Source organism: Leucoraja erinacea, chromosome 8 (genome assembly GCF_028641065.1).
Source record: "Leucoraja erinacea ecotype New England chromosome 8, Leri_hhj_1, whole genome shotgun sequence".
Lineage (NCBI taxonomy): Eukaryota > Metazoa > Chordata > Chondrichthyes > Rajiformes > Rajidae > Leucoraja > Leucoraja erinaceus.
In genome coordinates this window covers 70,302,252-70,316,386 of record NC_073384.1, presented here as the reverse complement: position 1 = coordinate 70,316,386, position 14,135 = coordinate 70,302,252, and the positions used below count along the sequence as shown (strand labels likewise).

At 50.4% G+C, this 14,135-nt stretch overlaps 1 protein-coding gene across 1 annotated transcript; it reads left to right on the top strand.

The window, feature by feature from the left end:
- Window positions 1-2,261: 2,261 nt before the first annotated feature.
- pomca (proopiomelanocortin a) lies at window positions 2,262-11,239 on the top strand. Its single transcript, XM_055639958.1, has 3 exons — window positions 2,262-2,592; window positions 4,456-4,606; window positions 10,158-11,239. Exons 2-3 carry the CDS (start codon window positions 4,490-4,492, stop codon window positions 10,986-10,988), a joined length of 948 nt encoding a protein of 315 aa, XP_055495933.1. The 5' UTR covers window positions 2,262-2,592; window positions 4,456-4,489; the 3' UTR covers window positions 10,989-11,239.
- The last annotated feature ends 2,896 nt before the right edge of the window (window positions 11,240-14,135 follow it).

Genomic DNA, 14,135 nt, shown 5'->3' with positions numbered 1-14,135 from the left:
GGTTTGGACACGCGAGAGGCAGGAAACATGTTCCTGATGTTGGGGGAGTCCAGAACCAGGGGCCACAGTTTAAGAATAAGGAGTAAGCCATTTAGAACGGAGATGAGGAAAAAAAATTTCACCCAGAGAATGGTGAGTCTGTGGAATTCTCTGCCTCAGAAGGCAGTGGAAGCCGGTTCTCTGGATGCTTTCAACAGAGAGTTAGATAGGGCTCTTAAAGGGATTCAAGGGATATGGGGAGAAGGCAGGAACGGGGTACTGATTGGGGATGATCAGCCATGACCACTGTGAATGGTGGTGCTGGCTCAAAGGGCCGAATGGCCTACTCCTACACCTATTGTCTATTGATCTACCAGCACATAACCTGTGATCCTGCATATCCATGTGTCTATTCAAAAGACTTTTAAATACCACGGTTGTATCGGCTTCAACCACCAACCCAGGCAGCGTGTTCCACGCACCCACCACCATCTTGGCCACATCTGCATTAAACTGTGACCCTCTCACCTTGAAGCTCTGGCCTCTGGTGTTTGTTCTGACTGTCCACCGCATCCATGCCTCTCATGTTGTTTATACTTGTATTACTTCTCCTCACAACCTCTGGAAGCCAGAGAATACAATCCAAGTCTATCCAGCATCTCCCTTCAGCCAATGGCCTCTAATCCAGGCATCATTCTGGTAAACACAGTCTCTGAAGCCTCCACATGCTTCCTGTAATGGTGTGACCACAACTGCACACAATACTCCACATGCAGCCTGACCAAAGTCCTATAGAACTGCATCATATAGTTATAGTACTTCATCATCATTGAAAACACTAGCGACGCAGTGGTGCTGGTTTCCAACAGGAACGGTGATGGACGCACCACACATCTCTGTCCACCAGTTCCTGCCGACTTCCGCCGCTGGAAGTATCGGACGTGTGTGCTTTATCATCATTCCTTACAATGCTGTGTACGACAGTGAGCGCAACTTCTACTGAAGTGTGGATGGCCATTGGCTCGCTGGAAGCTCATCCGCCCTTTGACAGGTCTTGTTTTTGGTCCTGCTGGGGGTCCACAGCCCCCTCCTCACCTGGCAAACCAGGTGGGGGAGATGGTTTAGTCGCCGACTATCTGGCCATAGAAACATAGAAAATAGTTGCAGGAGGAGGCCATTCGGCCCTTCGAGCCAGCACCGCCATTCATTGTGATTATGGCTGATCGTCCCCAATCAATAACCCGTGCCTGCCTTCACCCCATATCCCTTGACTCCACTAGCCCCTAGAGCTCTAGCTAACCCTCTCTTAAATCCATCCAGTGACTTGGCCTCCACTGCCCTCTGTGGCAGGGAATTCCACAAATTCACAACTTTCTGGGTGAAAAAGTTTTTTCTCACCTCAGTCTTAAATGGCCTCCCCTTTATTCTAAGACAGTGGCCACCTGGTTCTGGACTCGCCCAACACTGGGAACATTTTTCCTGCATCTAGCTTGTCCAGTCCTTTTATAATTGTATATGTTTCTATAAGATCTCCCTCATCCTCCTAAACTCCAGTGAATACAAGCCTAGTCTTTTCAATCTTTCCTCATATGACAGTCCCGCCATCCAGGGATCAATCTGGTGAACCTAAACTGCACTGCCTCAATCACAAGGATGTCCTTCCTTAAATTAGGAGACCAAAACTGTACACAATACTCCAGATGTGTTCTCACTAGAGCCCTATACAACTGCAAAAGAATGGAGCATGGAGCACCATGGAACGTTTGCCATCATTTCCCCACCACCAATGTTCGGCTCACAGGTCTGTTGGCACCAGGTTTACCAGGCTTTTCCCTGCTCTTCCAATTATTTGTGCCTCATGTATCCGGACTAGTGTCCATGTGGCTATTTGCACCAAGCTGCTGTGCTAGCTCCATGTGGCAATAAGTGCTGGCTTTGGTAGTGGGGAGGGAGAGGGTGACCCTGTAACTGAATACAAAGCAGCTCTCATTGCCCTCACCTCAAACACCCAGCCGAGCCCTCCACCCCCACCCATGGGGCCTCGCTGACCCTACCCCGCCCGCACCCACCTCCGGCTTGATGTTTCCAGCTGACTGGAGACGGGAACAACACCTTGACAGCTGCCCCGACACCAGAGAAGGTCAGAGACAAAAGACAGGAGAGGTGGCCTCTCCATGCTCATGCTGTTCATTGTTCAACACGGCTTTGATGAAAAGCCACCGTGAAAATGGTCAACCAAGCTTAAAATCAACATTTCACAGACAGGAAAGGTGGTGAAATTAAAAAAAGTGTTGTCAGTGGCGGGTGAAGGGCAGAGGGATTGGAGGGCAGCTGACATTTCCTGTATGTGGAAGGTGTTAATCCCTGAAGAGGGGGTGAAGGTATCTTCACCTGTTACTCAGCCTCTCATTGTGCTGCCGTTTCCACCTAGCTGCAGATAATCGACCGTGAAAAGGTTAATTTCATCTTGCTGACGAGATGGTTCGAAACACAGAGGCAAAGTGGGGTATAAAAAGGCTGTTGCGAGAGAGCAGGGGCCAGTGAAGGAGACAAGCGGCTCGAGGAGTCTCTACAACCAGGACAGCGAATATCTGTGGCTTCAACATTTACTGGGTAAGTGTGGCTGGGGCTGGGGCTGGGGCTGGGGTTGGGGCTGGGGTTGGGGCTGGGGCTGGGGATGGGGCTGGGGCTGGGGCTGGGGCTGGGGTTGGGGCTGGGGCTGGGGTTGGGGTTGGGGTTGGGGCTGGGGATGGGGTTGGGGTTGGGGTTGGGGCTGGGGCTGGGGCTGGGGTTGGGTTGGGGTTGGGGCTGGGGCTGGGGCTGGGGTTGGGGCTGGGGCTGGGGCTGGGGTTGGGGTTGGGGCTGGGGCTGGGGTTGGGGCTGGGGCTGGGGCTGGGGCTGGGGCTGGGGCTTGGGGTTGGGGCTGGGGCTGGGGCTGGGGGTGGGGTGGGGGCTGGGGCTGGGGGCTGGGGGCTGGGGCTGGGTTGGGGCTGGGGCTGGGGTTGGGGCTGGGGCTGGGGCTGGGGTTGGGGTTGGGGCTGGGGACTGGGGCTGGGACTGGGGCTGAGGTTGGGGTTGGGGCTGGGGTTGGGGTTGGGGTTGGTGTTGGGCTTGGGGTTGGGGCTGGGGTTGGTGTTGGGGATGGAGTTGGGCATGGGGCTGTAGTTGGGACTGGAGTTGGGCATGGTGGTGGGGCTGGGGTTGGTGTTGGGGTTAGGGTGGGGGTTGGGGTGGGGGTTGGGGTTGGGGTTGGGGTTGGGGTTGGGGCTGGGGTTGGGGCTGGGGCTGGGGCTGGGGTTGGGGCTAGGGCTGGGGCTGAGGTTGGGGCTGGGGTTGGGGCTGGGGTTGGGGCTGGGGCTGGGGCTGGGGCTGGGGCTGGGGTTGGGGCTGGGGCTCGGGTTGGGGCTGGGGCTGGGGCTGGGGCTGGGGCTGGGGTTGGGGCTGGGGCTCGGGTTGGGGCTGGGGCTGGGGCTGGGGCTGGGGTTGGGGCTGGAGCTGTCAGAGAGACGCGCTTACAGCTGCAACCTACAATAGTCACGTTAAACTATTTATCCTGCACAAACCTCTAAAAACAACCTCACTACAGGCACCACAGCTCAGGAATCCCACGGGACGGCTGCAAAACTCATGGGTAACCTTCCAAACTCACCACCCCCTGTCCCAGACCCATGTCCACTCTCCCCATCCCCTTGTCCACACTCCCCCCCCCCCCCCCCCCAGAGTGATGCCCACTGCCCCACCAGTCAGTGATACAGGGCGCTGGGGGGAGAGCGGGGACTGAGGGTCAGTGTGGGGGAGCTAGATTAACATCATTAACATCCTCTCCACATCCACTCTATCCAAGCCTTTCACTATTTCAATGAGGCCCCCCGCTCATTGTTCTAAACTCCAGCGAGTACAGGCCCAGTGCCATCAAACGCTCATCATAGGTTAACCCACTCATTCATAGAAACACAGAAAATAGGTGCAGGAGGAGGCCATTCGGCCCTTCGAGCCAGCACCGCCATTCATTGTGATCATGGCTGATCGTCCCCTATCAATAACCTGTGCCTGCCTTCTCCCCATATCCCTTGCTTCCACTAGCTCCTAGAGCTCTATCTAATTCTCTCTTAAATCCATCCAGTGATTTGGCCTCCACTGCCCTCTGTGGCAGGGAATTTCATAAATTCACAACTCTCTGGGTGAAAAAGCTTTTTCTCGCCTCAGTCTTAAATGGCCTCCCCTTTATCCTCCTTCCTGGGATTGTTCTCATAAACCCTCTCCAACGCCAGCACATCCTCCTGAGGGAGGGTGCTGGTTAACACCAGTGGAATTACAGGGCAGTGGGGGAGAGGGGTGACTGTGGGGATACAGTCAGTGAAGCAGGGTGTTGGGGGAGAAGAGTTACTGAGGGATGATGTGAGGGAGCTGGAGATACAGTCAGTGACACGGTGCTGGGGGAGTGGGGTGACTGATCTGATTCTCCTTCTCCGCCAGACCCGACTGCTGCTGCTGCTGCTACTGCCTGAACATGGTGCGGAGGGAGATGCTGCTTGCTCTGCTCTCACTATGGGCTGCAACCTCTGGCCAGCTGCAGGATTGCTTGCAACGTAGCAAGTGCCTTGAACTGCCAGCGCCAGGACTGATGGTAAGTCGAGCCAAGCCAATGCCTCTCCCGTGAGGAGTGGAGAAGCTACTCCGTATCCTCTCCACTGCCTGCTCTTGTACTCGGGTGCTGTTGTGACGTTGCATGGAATCAGGCCCTTTGGCCCATCTTGACTATGTTAACCAAACCAGCTGTAATACATATAAACTCCCTAGCCCTCTCCCAAAGCCCCATGCCTTCCGGTTTTAGACACCTCTGTCGTGGGAAAAGCTTCTCACCCGCTCGGCACAAGAGACTGCAGCAGATGTTGGCATCTGGCGCACAAAATAAACAGCTGGAGGTAATCTGTGGATCAGGCAACATCTGCAGTGGGAAATAGATCAAGACCATGTATATGGATTGAAACCTTAGCCGGCCACAGTGTACAGATACAGGGTACAGTCTCACCTCACATGTGAACTGCCCCATCCCAGGCAATATAGAAACATAGAAAATAGGTGCAGGAGTAGGCCATTCGGCCCTTCGAGCCGGCACCGCCATTCAATATGATCATGGCTGATCATCCAACTCAGTATCCTGTACCTGCCTTCTCTCCATACCCCCTGATCCTTTTAGCCACAAGGGCCACATCTTAAATATTGCCAATGAACTGGCCTCAACTACCTTCTGTGGCAGAGAATTCCGCAGCTTCACCACTCTCTGTGTGAAAAATGTTTTTCTCATCTCGGTCCTAAAAGACTTCCCCCTTATCCTTAAACTGTGACCTCTTGTTCTGGACTTCTCCAACATCGGGAACAATCTTCCTGCATCTAGCCTGTCCAATCTCTTAAGAATTTTGTAAGTTTCAATAAGATCCCCCCTCAATCTTCTAAATTCTAGCGATTACAAACGGAGTCTATCCAGTCTTTCTTCATGTCAAAGTCCTGACATCCCATGAATCAGTCTGGTGAACCTTCGCTGTACTCCCTCTATGGCAAGAATGTCTTTCCTTAGATTAGGAGGCCAAAACTGTACGCAATACTCCAGGTGTGGTCTCACCAAGACCGTGTACAACTGCAGTAGAGCCTCCCTGCTCCTATACGCAAATCATTTTGCTAACATACCATTCGCTTTCTTCACTGCCTGCTGCACCTGCATGCCTACATTAAGACTGAGGCGAGAAAAAACGTTTTCATCCAGAGAGTTGTGAATTTGTGGAATTCCCTGCCACAGAGGGCAGTGGAGGCCAAATCACTGGATGGATTTAAGAAAGAGTTAGATAGAGCTCTAGGAACTAGTGGAATCAAGGGATACGAGGAGAAGGCAGGCACGGGTTATTGATTGTAGACGATCAGCCATGATCACAATGAATGGCGGTGCTGGCTCGAAGGGCCTCCTGCACCTATTTTCTATGTTTCTATGATAATAGTGCTTTGTGTTATTGTCACATATGTTAATTGCTAACATAGTGAAATTATTTTCCTTACAAACAGTCCAGTTGAGTACCGCCAAACCCCCGATCCCCGATGAGCAAGTGTACAGGAATAGTCTACCGAGCCACATGCAGGAGGCTCACTGCTTTGGTACCATGTTCAGAGTCCACGCTCTCGTTGTTACAAGGGGTGCCTGTACCCCAGGCTGTTGCTGCCCTTCCTTAGACACCACGTCCCTCTCCTCGCTGGTCCTTTGTTCCCCGGCTGTGCCTCCCGCAGCCGGCCACGAGGGCACGATAGGCCAGACCCCAGTTCCCTCACCTCTCCTATCAGCCTTGCTCCTTGCCCGGAAGTCCCTGGCTCCATCCCCTGGTGGTCTGCGGAGGATGAGCTAGGGGCAGGCACAGCAGCTTCCCCCCTTCCAGGCTGGTGGTCCGCTGGATCCGACGAACAAGGGGCCGGCTCGGCAACTGCCTCCTGCAAGCCGCGATCCATCAAGTGTTCAGTTTGGCCACGCGGTACCAGCTATGATCTGCTGGACCTTCAGTGAGGCCACGGTGACAGACAGGCTTAGTGGGCTCACCCTGAAGTCACGGCCTTTGTAAATCAGAGCGTTGAGTATAGAAGTTGGGATGTAATGTTCAAATTGTACAAAGCATTGGTGAGACCTATTCTGGAATATGGTGTACAATTCTGATCGCCAAGTTATTGGAAAGATGTCAACAAAATAGAGAGAGTACAGAGGAGATTTACTCGAATGTTGCCTGGGTTTCAGCACCTAAGTTACAGAGAAATGTTGAACAAGATAGGTCTTTATTCTTTGGAGTGCAGACGGTTAAGGGGGGACTTGATAGAGGTCTTTAAAATGATGAGAGGGATAGACAGAGTTGACGTGGATAAGCTTTTCTCATTGAGAGTAGGGAAGATTCAAACAAGAGGACATGATTTGAGAATTAAGGGACTAACATTTAGGGGTAACATGAGGGGGAACTTCTTTTCTCAGAGAGTGGTAGCTGTGTGGAATGAGCTTCCAGTGGAAGTGGTGGAGGCAGGTTCGATTTTATTATTTAAAAATGAATTGGATAGGTATATGGACGGGAAAGGAATGGAGGGTTATGGTCTGAGTGCAGGTTGATGGGACTAGGTGAGAGTAAGTGTTCGGCACGGACTAGAAGGGCCGAGATGGCCTGTTTCCGTGCTGTAATTGTTATATGGTTATATGACCGTGAATTCTGCCGTGGACTGGCTCAACCGGTCCCCCCCCCCCCCGAAACCGCAATCTCCGACCTTGAATCCGGCTGCAGGGATTTGCTGGCCGGCTACTCATGGGCCGCAGCCTCCTGGGAGTGTCTGCCCATTCCGTACATATCCATGGAGTGCCCGTACAAAAGTCTCTTAAACATCACTATCGTATCTGCGTCCACCACCACCCACGGTGGCACCACCCTCTTATGTAGAAAAGTTGCCCCACACATCTCCCTTGAAACGTTAGGCCTCTCACCTTAAATCTATGCTCTCTGGTATTTGATCTTTCCACCCTGGGGAAAAAGGTGCTGACTGGCTACCCTATCTATGCCTCTTATCATTTTATATACCTCTATCGGGTCTCCCCACATGTCCACAGAAAGCAATCCTAGTCTGTCCAACCTCTCCCTGTACCTAATGTCCCCTAATCAAGGTTCTGGTAAACCACCGTCTCAATAGACAATAGATGCAGGAGTAGGCCATTTGGCCCTTCGAGCCAGCATCGCCATTCAATGTGATCACGGCTGATCCAATGTGATCATGGAGGCTCCAAAGCCTCCTCATCCTTCCTGTAATGGGGTGACCAGAACTGCACACAATACTCTACATGCAGTCTGACCAAAGTCCTATAAAGCTGCAGCAAGGTTTCCTGACTCTTATACTCAATGCACCCCCCCCCCTCCCCCCCTTGGACCTATGAAAGCAAGCGTACTGTACGCCTTCTTTACCACTCTATCTACTTGTGTTGCCACTTTCAGGGAGTTATGGCCTTGCAACCCAAGATCTCTCTACACATCAACGCTGTTCAGTGTCAGATAATCAATGCATTCATTATACATTTCCCCTTACATTCACCTCCGAAAGTGCAACACCACACACTTGCTTGGGTTAAGCTCCATCTGCCATTTTTCTGCTCATTCCTATACCTGTTCTATATCCCGCTGTTTACTGCCTTCCTCACAGTCCACGACCCCAGCAATATTGGTGTCATCTGCAGATTTACTAACCAACCCGTTTATAGGGGTCCCAGTACAGATCCCTGCAGAACTCCACAGGTCACAGACCTCCAGCCTCAATGTTATACTTCCTCCACCACCCTAGTGAGACCACAACTGGAGTATTGTGTGCAGTTTTGGCCCCCTAATTTGAGGAAGGACATTCTTGCTATTGAGGGAGTGCAGCATAGGTTTACAAGGTTAATTCCTGGGATGGCGGGACTGTCATATGCCGAGAGAATGGAGCGGCTGGGCTTGTATACTCTGGAGTTCAGTAGGATGAGAGGAGATCTTATTGCAACGTATAAGATTATTAATGGTTTGGACACGCTAGAGGCAGGAAACGATGCTGGGGGAGTCCGGAACCAGGGGCCAGTTTAAGAATTAGGGGTAAGCCATTTAGAACAGAGACAAGGAAACACTTTTTCTCACAGAGAGTTGTGAGTCCGTGGAATTCTCTGCCTTAGAGGGCGGTGGAGCCCGGTTCTCTGGATACTTTCAAGAGAGAGCTAGATAGGGCTCTTAAAGATAGCGGAGTCAGGGGATATGGGGAGAAGGCAGGAACGGGGGTACTGATTGGGGATGATCAGACATGATCACATTGAATGGCGGTGCTGGTTTGAAGGGCTGAATGGCCTACTCCTGCACCTATTGTCTATTGACTTCTATCGGTAAGCCAGTTCCGAATCCAAACGACCAAGTCACAGAATCTCATGTATTTTTATCTTCGGGATCATTTTACCATGGAGGACTTTATCAAATGCCTTACTGAAATCCGTGTAGACACCATCCACTGGACTACACTCATCGATCATCTTTGTCACCTCCTCAAAACACCTGATCAAGTTAGTAAGACACGACTTGCCACCTACAAAGCCATGCTCACTGTCCCTAATTAAACCATTCTTTTCCTAATGGGAGTAAATCCTGTCCCATCGAATCCCCTCCAATAACTTCACTGCCGCTGATGTGAGGATCACTGCTCTATAATTCCCTGCATTCTCTCTGCTTCCCTTCTGAAATAGAGGAACAACATTGGCTACCCTCCAGTTGTCCGGTACCTCACCTGTGGCTAGAGAAGATGCAAAGATCTTCATTGAGGCACTTGCAATCTCATCTCTTGCCCCTCTCAATAACGTGGGATAAATCCCATCAGGTCCTGGGGATTTATCCACCTTAATGCTCTTCAAGAGCCCCAACCCCTCCTCCTCCATCATCTCAAACTGCCCTGGCATATTAGTGTCTCCACACTGATCCCACTGTCCTTCAAGTACCTTCTCCTTGGTGAAAACAGATACAAAGTACTAGTATTATGTCTACATCCCCAGACCATGCAAAGTTCACTCCTTTATCCATGAGCGGTTCTTCCTTCTCAGTGGTGGCACTCTTGTTTTTTATATAGAAACATAGAAAATAGGTGCAGCAGGAGGCCATTCGGCCCTTCGAGCCAGCACCGCCATTCATTGTGATCATCCCCAATCAATAACCCGTGCCTACCTTCTCCCCATATCCCTTGATTCCACTAGCCCCTAGAGCTCTATCTAACTCTCTCTTAAATCCATTTATACATAGGTATAAAAAGCTGTGGGATTTTCTTTAATCTGACGCCATAGCCATTTGGTGGCCTCTTTAGGTCTTTCTAAACACCAGCTTGAGTTATTGCTTCCTTTCTCTATATTCCTCAAAGACCCTGTCTGATTCCATCCTCTTACAAATTGCACGATAGCTTTGCTCCTGCACTCAGGAGCATGTGGACATTTGCAGGACTAGGAAATGTTTTGAGGGCGATGGGCCAAACATGGGAAACGGTACTAGTTTAGATGGGGCATTTTGGTCGACATTGACTCAAATTCTCACACAATGAAGGCCAACATAGCGTTTTGCTGAGTTTGTGATGGAACTACAGAGATGAAAATTACCTTTCGATCCACTTGTTTGCAGGAATGTCTTGAAAGCTGCAAAGCAGAGACTGTGGAATCCCCGATCTATCCCGGCAACAGCTACCTGCAGCCGATTGAGGAGAACATCAGGAATTATGTCATGGGTCACTTCCGCTGGAACAAGTTTGGGAAGAAAAGGGGCAACAGCACAGGAATATTGGACATCAAGCGAGAGGGTGGAAGGGTCAGGGCTATGATGGTGCAACTCCCAGCCACAGAACCCGAGGGTCCTGAGCTGCAAAGTGAGGATATGGGCACGCAGTTTCCTAGGCTGAATGATAAGAGGTCCTACTCGATGGAACACTTCCGCTGGGGGAAGCCAATGGGCAGGAAGAGGAGGCCCGTCAAAGTCTACCCAAGTAACTATGATAATGAGTCAGTTGAGAACATGGGACCAGAACTGAAGCGTGAGGAGTCGGTGGACTTTGACTACCCGGCAGCGATGTCCTACTTGGGGGATGTGGAGATGCAGGGGGATGCCACGAAGAAAGATGGGAAGATTTACAAGATGACCCATTTCAGGTGGGGCAGGGGTTCCAAGGGTGGCGGGCAGGGCGGGGGGCCTGAACTTTTGCACCCCCAACCTCTGCTGTTCGGAAACCCGGAAAACATGGTCCAGGAAAGCATAGAGAGTGGCCTGCCCGAGGAAGAGGTGAAGAAAGACGGGGAGAATTACAAGTTTGGACACTTCAGGTGGAGTGCCCCACTCAAAGACAAGCGCTACGGAGGCTTCATGAAGTCCTGGGGCGAGAAGGGTCAGAAGCCTCTGCTGACTCTCTTCAGAAACGTCATCATCAAGGATGGTCACGACGCCAAAGCTCAGAGCCAATAGAAGGGTAAAGCTAAATAGGAAAGCTAGATGTAAGAGCTAGGAGCTGCCGACAATCTATTAGAGCAATCATTAAGAAGTTAGAACCTGTCTGTGGCAGTTTCCCTGGATCAATCAATAAAAGAGATAGTGTTGTACCCGGGCTTTAAGTGCTCGCTGGTCCAGGCCATGGCTCTACAGAGATATTTTCCTGCCTCCTGAGCTGTACATTATGTAAATGGATCTGAGAAATAAACTTTTTTTTCGCAAATGGTCACAGACTTCGCAGTGTCTGCTTACTCGTTTGGTTCGAGACTGTGGTGTGAAATACAATAACAACATTAATACACAAGGAAATAGCAGAGTGGGTGGGCCTACAAAGCAGTCAGTGTGATCCCGGCTGATCTACGCCAGCCTAATTTCCTCCCCCGTCAGATCCCCATTGCCCTCGATTCCTTGCACTCTCTCACACACCAAACCAAGCAAGACAGCAGCAGCAGATATTCAGCAATCCCCATTCATGGAAGGCAATCCACATTTCACTCATCTCCTTCCCACAGTAAAATACTCACTGAGCCTTTGCCTGCTGTCTAATCCGTGTTGTCCCCTCACCGATTCTTGTTGTCCACTCTGAAGTGTGTTGCCCATTTGACGATCGGTGTCCAAACCATAAACTGATCCATGTGGTCCACCCACTGATCCACGTCAATAGACAATAGGTGCAGGAGTAGGCCATTTGGCCCTTCGAGCCAGCACTGATCATGGTTGATCATCCCCAATCAGTACCCTGTCCCTGCCTTCTCCCCATATCCCCTGACTCCACTATTTTTAAGAGCTCTAGCCCACCTACCCGTTATCCACTTGCTGATCCTTGTCAGACCAACTTGCTAATCCGTGTCCAACACTCAACCATCTGTGTTGTTTACTACCCAATCCGTGTCACACACACTCACTGATCCGTGTCACACACACTCGCTGATCCGTGTCACACACACTCGCTGATCCTAGGCTTGTATTCACTGGAGTTTAGAAGGATCAGGGGAGATCTTATAGAAACATATAACATTATAAAAGGACTGGACAAGCTAGATGCAGGAAAAATGTTCCCAATGTTGGGCGAGTCCAGAACCAGGGGCCACAGGCTTAGAATAAAACTTTTTCTCGCAGTTGTGAATTTATGGAATTCCCTGCCCAGAGGGCAGTGGAGGCCAAATCATTGGATGGATTTAAGAGTTAGATTGAGCTCTAGGGGCTCGTGGAGTCAAGGGATATGGGGAGAAGGCAGGTACGGGTTATTGATAGGGGACGATCAGCCATGATCGCAATGCATGGCGGTGCTGACTTGAAGGACCGAATGGCCTCCTCCTGCACCTATTTTCTATGTTTCTATGATCCGTGTCACACACACTCATTGACCCGTGTCACACACTTACTGATCCGTGTTACACACACACACTGATCTGTGTCCCCTCTCCAGCCATGGGCCGGCTCCCATCTTAGTGGCACAGAAGTGAAGCGCAGGAATCTCAAGCTTGACCCCCTGAATCATCGGAGCAAAATTAGGCCATTCAGCCGAATGAGTCTGCTCTGCCATTTGATCATGGCTAGTCTATTTTCCCTCTCAACCCTATTCCCCTGCAATCTCCCTGTAACCTTTGATACCAGGGGACTCGTCAACGCTTGCGCAAGTGTGTTTTATTTTTACATGTGTGCATGTTTGCATGCACCTGTGAATGCGTTTGGCGTGTGAATTTGTGTATGTGCTTGTTCTTGCATGTTTGTGTTCATTAAATGACAGTTAAAACACAAAGTACGTGCTATAAAAACCAGGATAGGTGCTCAACCAAGAAAACCCAAGTCCAAAGCCAAAGTAGTCTGTAAACTGACGATACTAACATGCTAAGGGCAATAACTAACTCCATATGCAATAATACACTGTCTACATAAGCACTATCAAGCACATAAAAAACAATTGTGTAGATGCAAGTATATAATTGGGGTTATCAAATAGACACCTCCCTTCACTGGTGTTTCATTGAGTTAGGCCCACGACACCTCAGGAAGGCTCAGCGGTTAGTACTGGTGTCCCCTCAATACCTGCCCTCACCACCTATGCTACCAGTATGTACTAAACGAAGGAAACTACAGACGATTAATTCACTCAAATAAATGCGACACATTCGCATCCTGTCTTACATTTATCTTAACCCATCATTAAACAGTCATAGCGTCAGAAAGATATAAATAATGCATAAAACCGGGATACACTCGCAAAGAAATACACATATTGCATGTTATATTTCCTTGGTAGACACAAAAAGCTGGAGTAAGTCAGCGGGTCAGGCAGCATCTCTGGAGAGATGTTTCAGGTCGAGACCCTTCTTCAGACCTTTCTGCAGTTCTTTCCTTATACAGTTACTTTCTGCCCCAAACTGACACTTTCCTCTCCACCAAATCCTCCCACTACCCTGCTCTGCTGCCTCTGACATCTCCTTTATGGCCTGACGCAAACTCTGTGAATTCCTAGCTCTCCAAATAGCGGTATGGTTGATCGCGCTTTGAAACCTCTACAATACCGGCTCTCCATTCTCGCTGCTCAACTTCTGCTGCCTAATCTACACATCTAAGCTTTTTCCTTTCATGAGACTCATCCACTAAGTTCTCGCACGGCACTATCAGTTCTATAAAATACACTATCTGCTGACTGACCATAACAACAAGCTTTACTCCCAAATCTACCTGCATCTCCCAATCATTGCTGGCCCTTAGCTGGCCTAACTCATACCTGTCTGAAAACTTTCCTCCTCTACCTTTCTCTCCCTTACGGACAAAATGAACAGCTACACTCAGTCCCGATGCCGACTGAATTCACTTGTGCTCTCCTCCTCTCAATTGCTGCAGCTATGCACTTCAAGACCTGGTTATGCCGCCAAATATACTGACCCCGAGAAAGACAAGTCTTACATCCTGACAAAATATGCCTCAACGTTGTCACCTCTGAACACACGGGACACACCTACCCCTACCACCACCTACCCATTGCTTGAGGTTCAGCGGTGATGGCGGAACATCATAAATAGCCCCTATAAGGAAACGTACATGACCCGCCCCCATGCACCACAGGCCCTTCCAGCTAAACCTCCACTTCATCCACTGTCCCTGCTTAACCTG

Excerpts from the sequence above, each read along its gene's own strand:
- pomca (XM_055639958.1), top strand. The coding sequence starts at position 4,490 with ATGGTGCGGAGGGAGATGCTGCTTGCTCTGCTCTCACTATGGGCTGCA. Across the intron at positions 4,607-10,157 it reads TGCCAGCGCCAGGACTGATG|GAATGTCTTGAAAGCTGCAA; the intron begins GTAAGTCGAGCC and ends ACTTGTTTGCAG.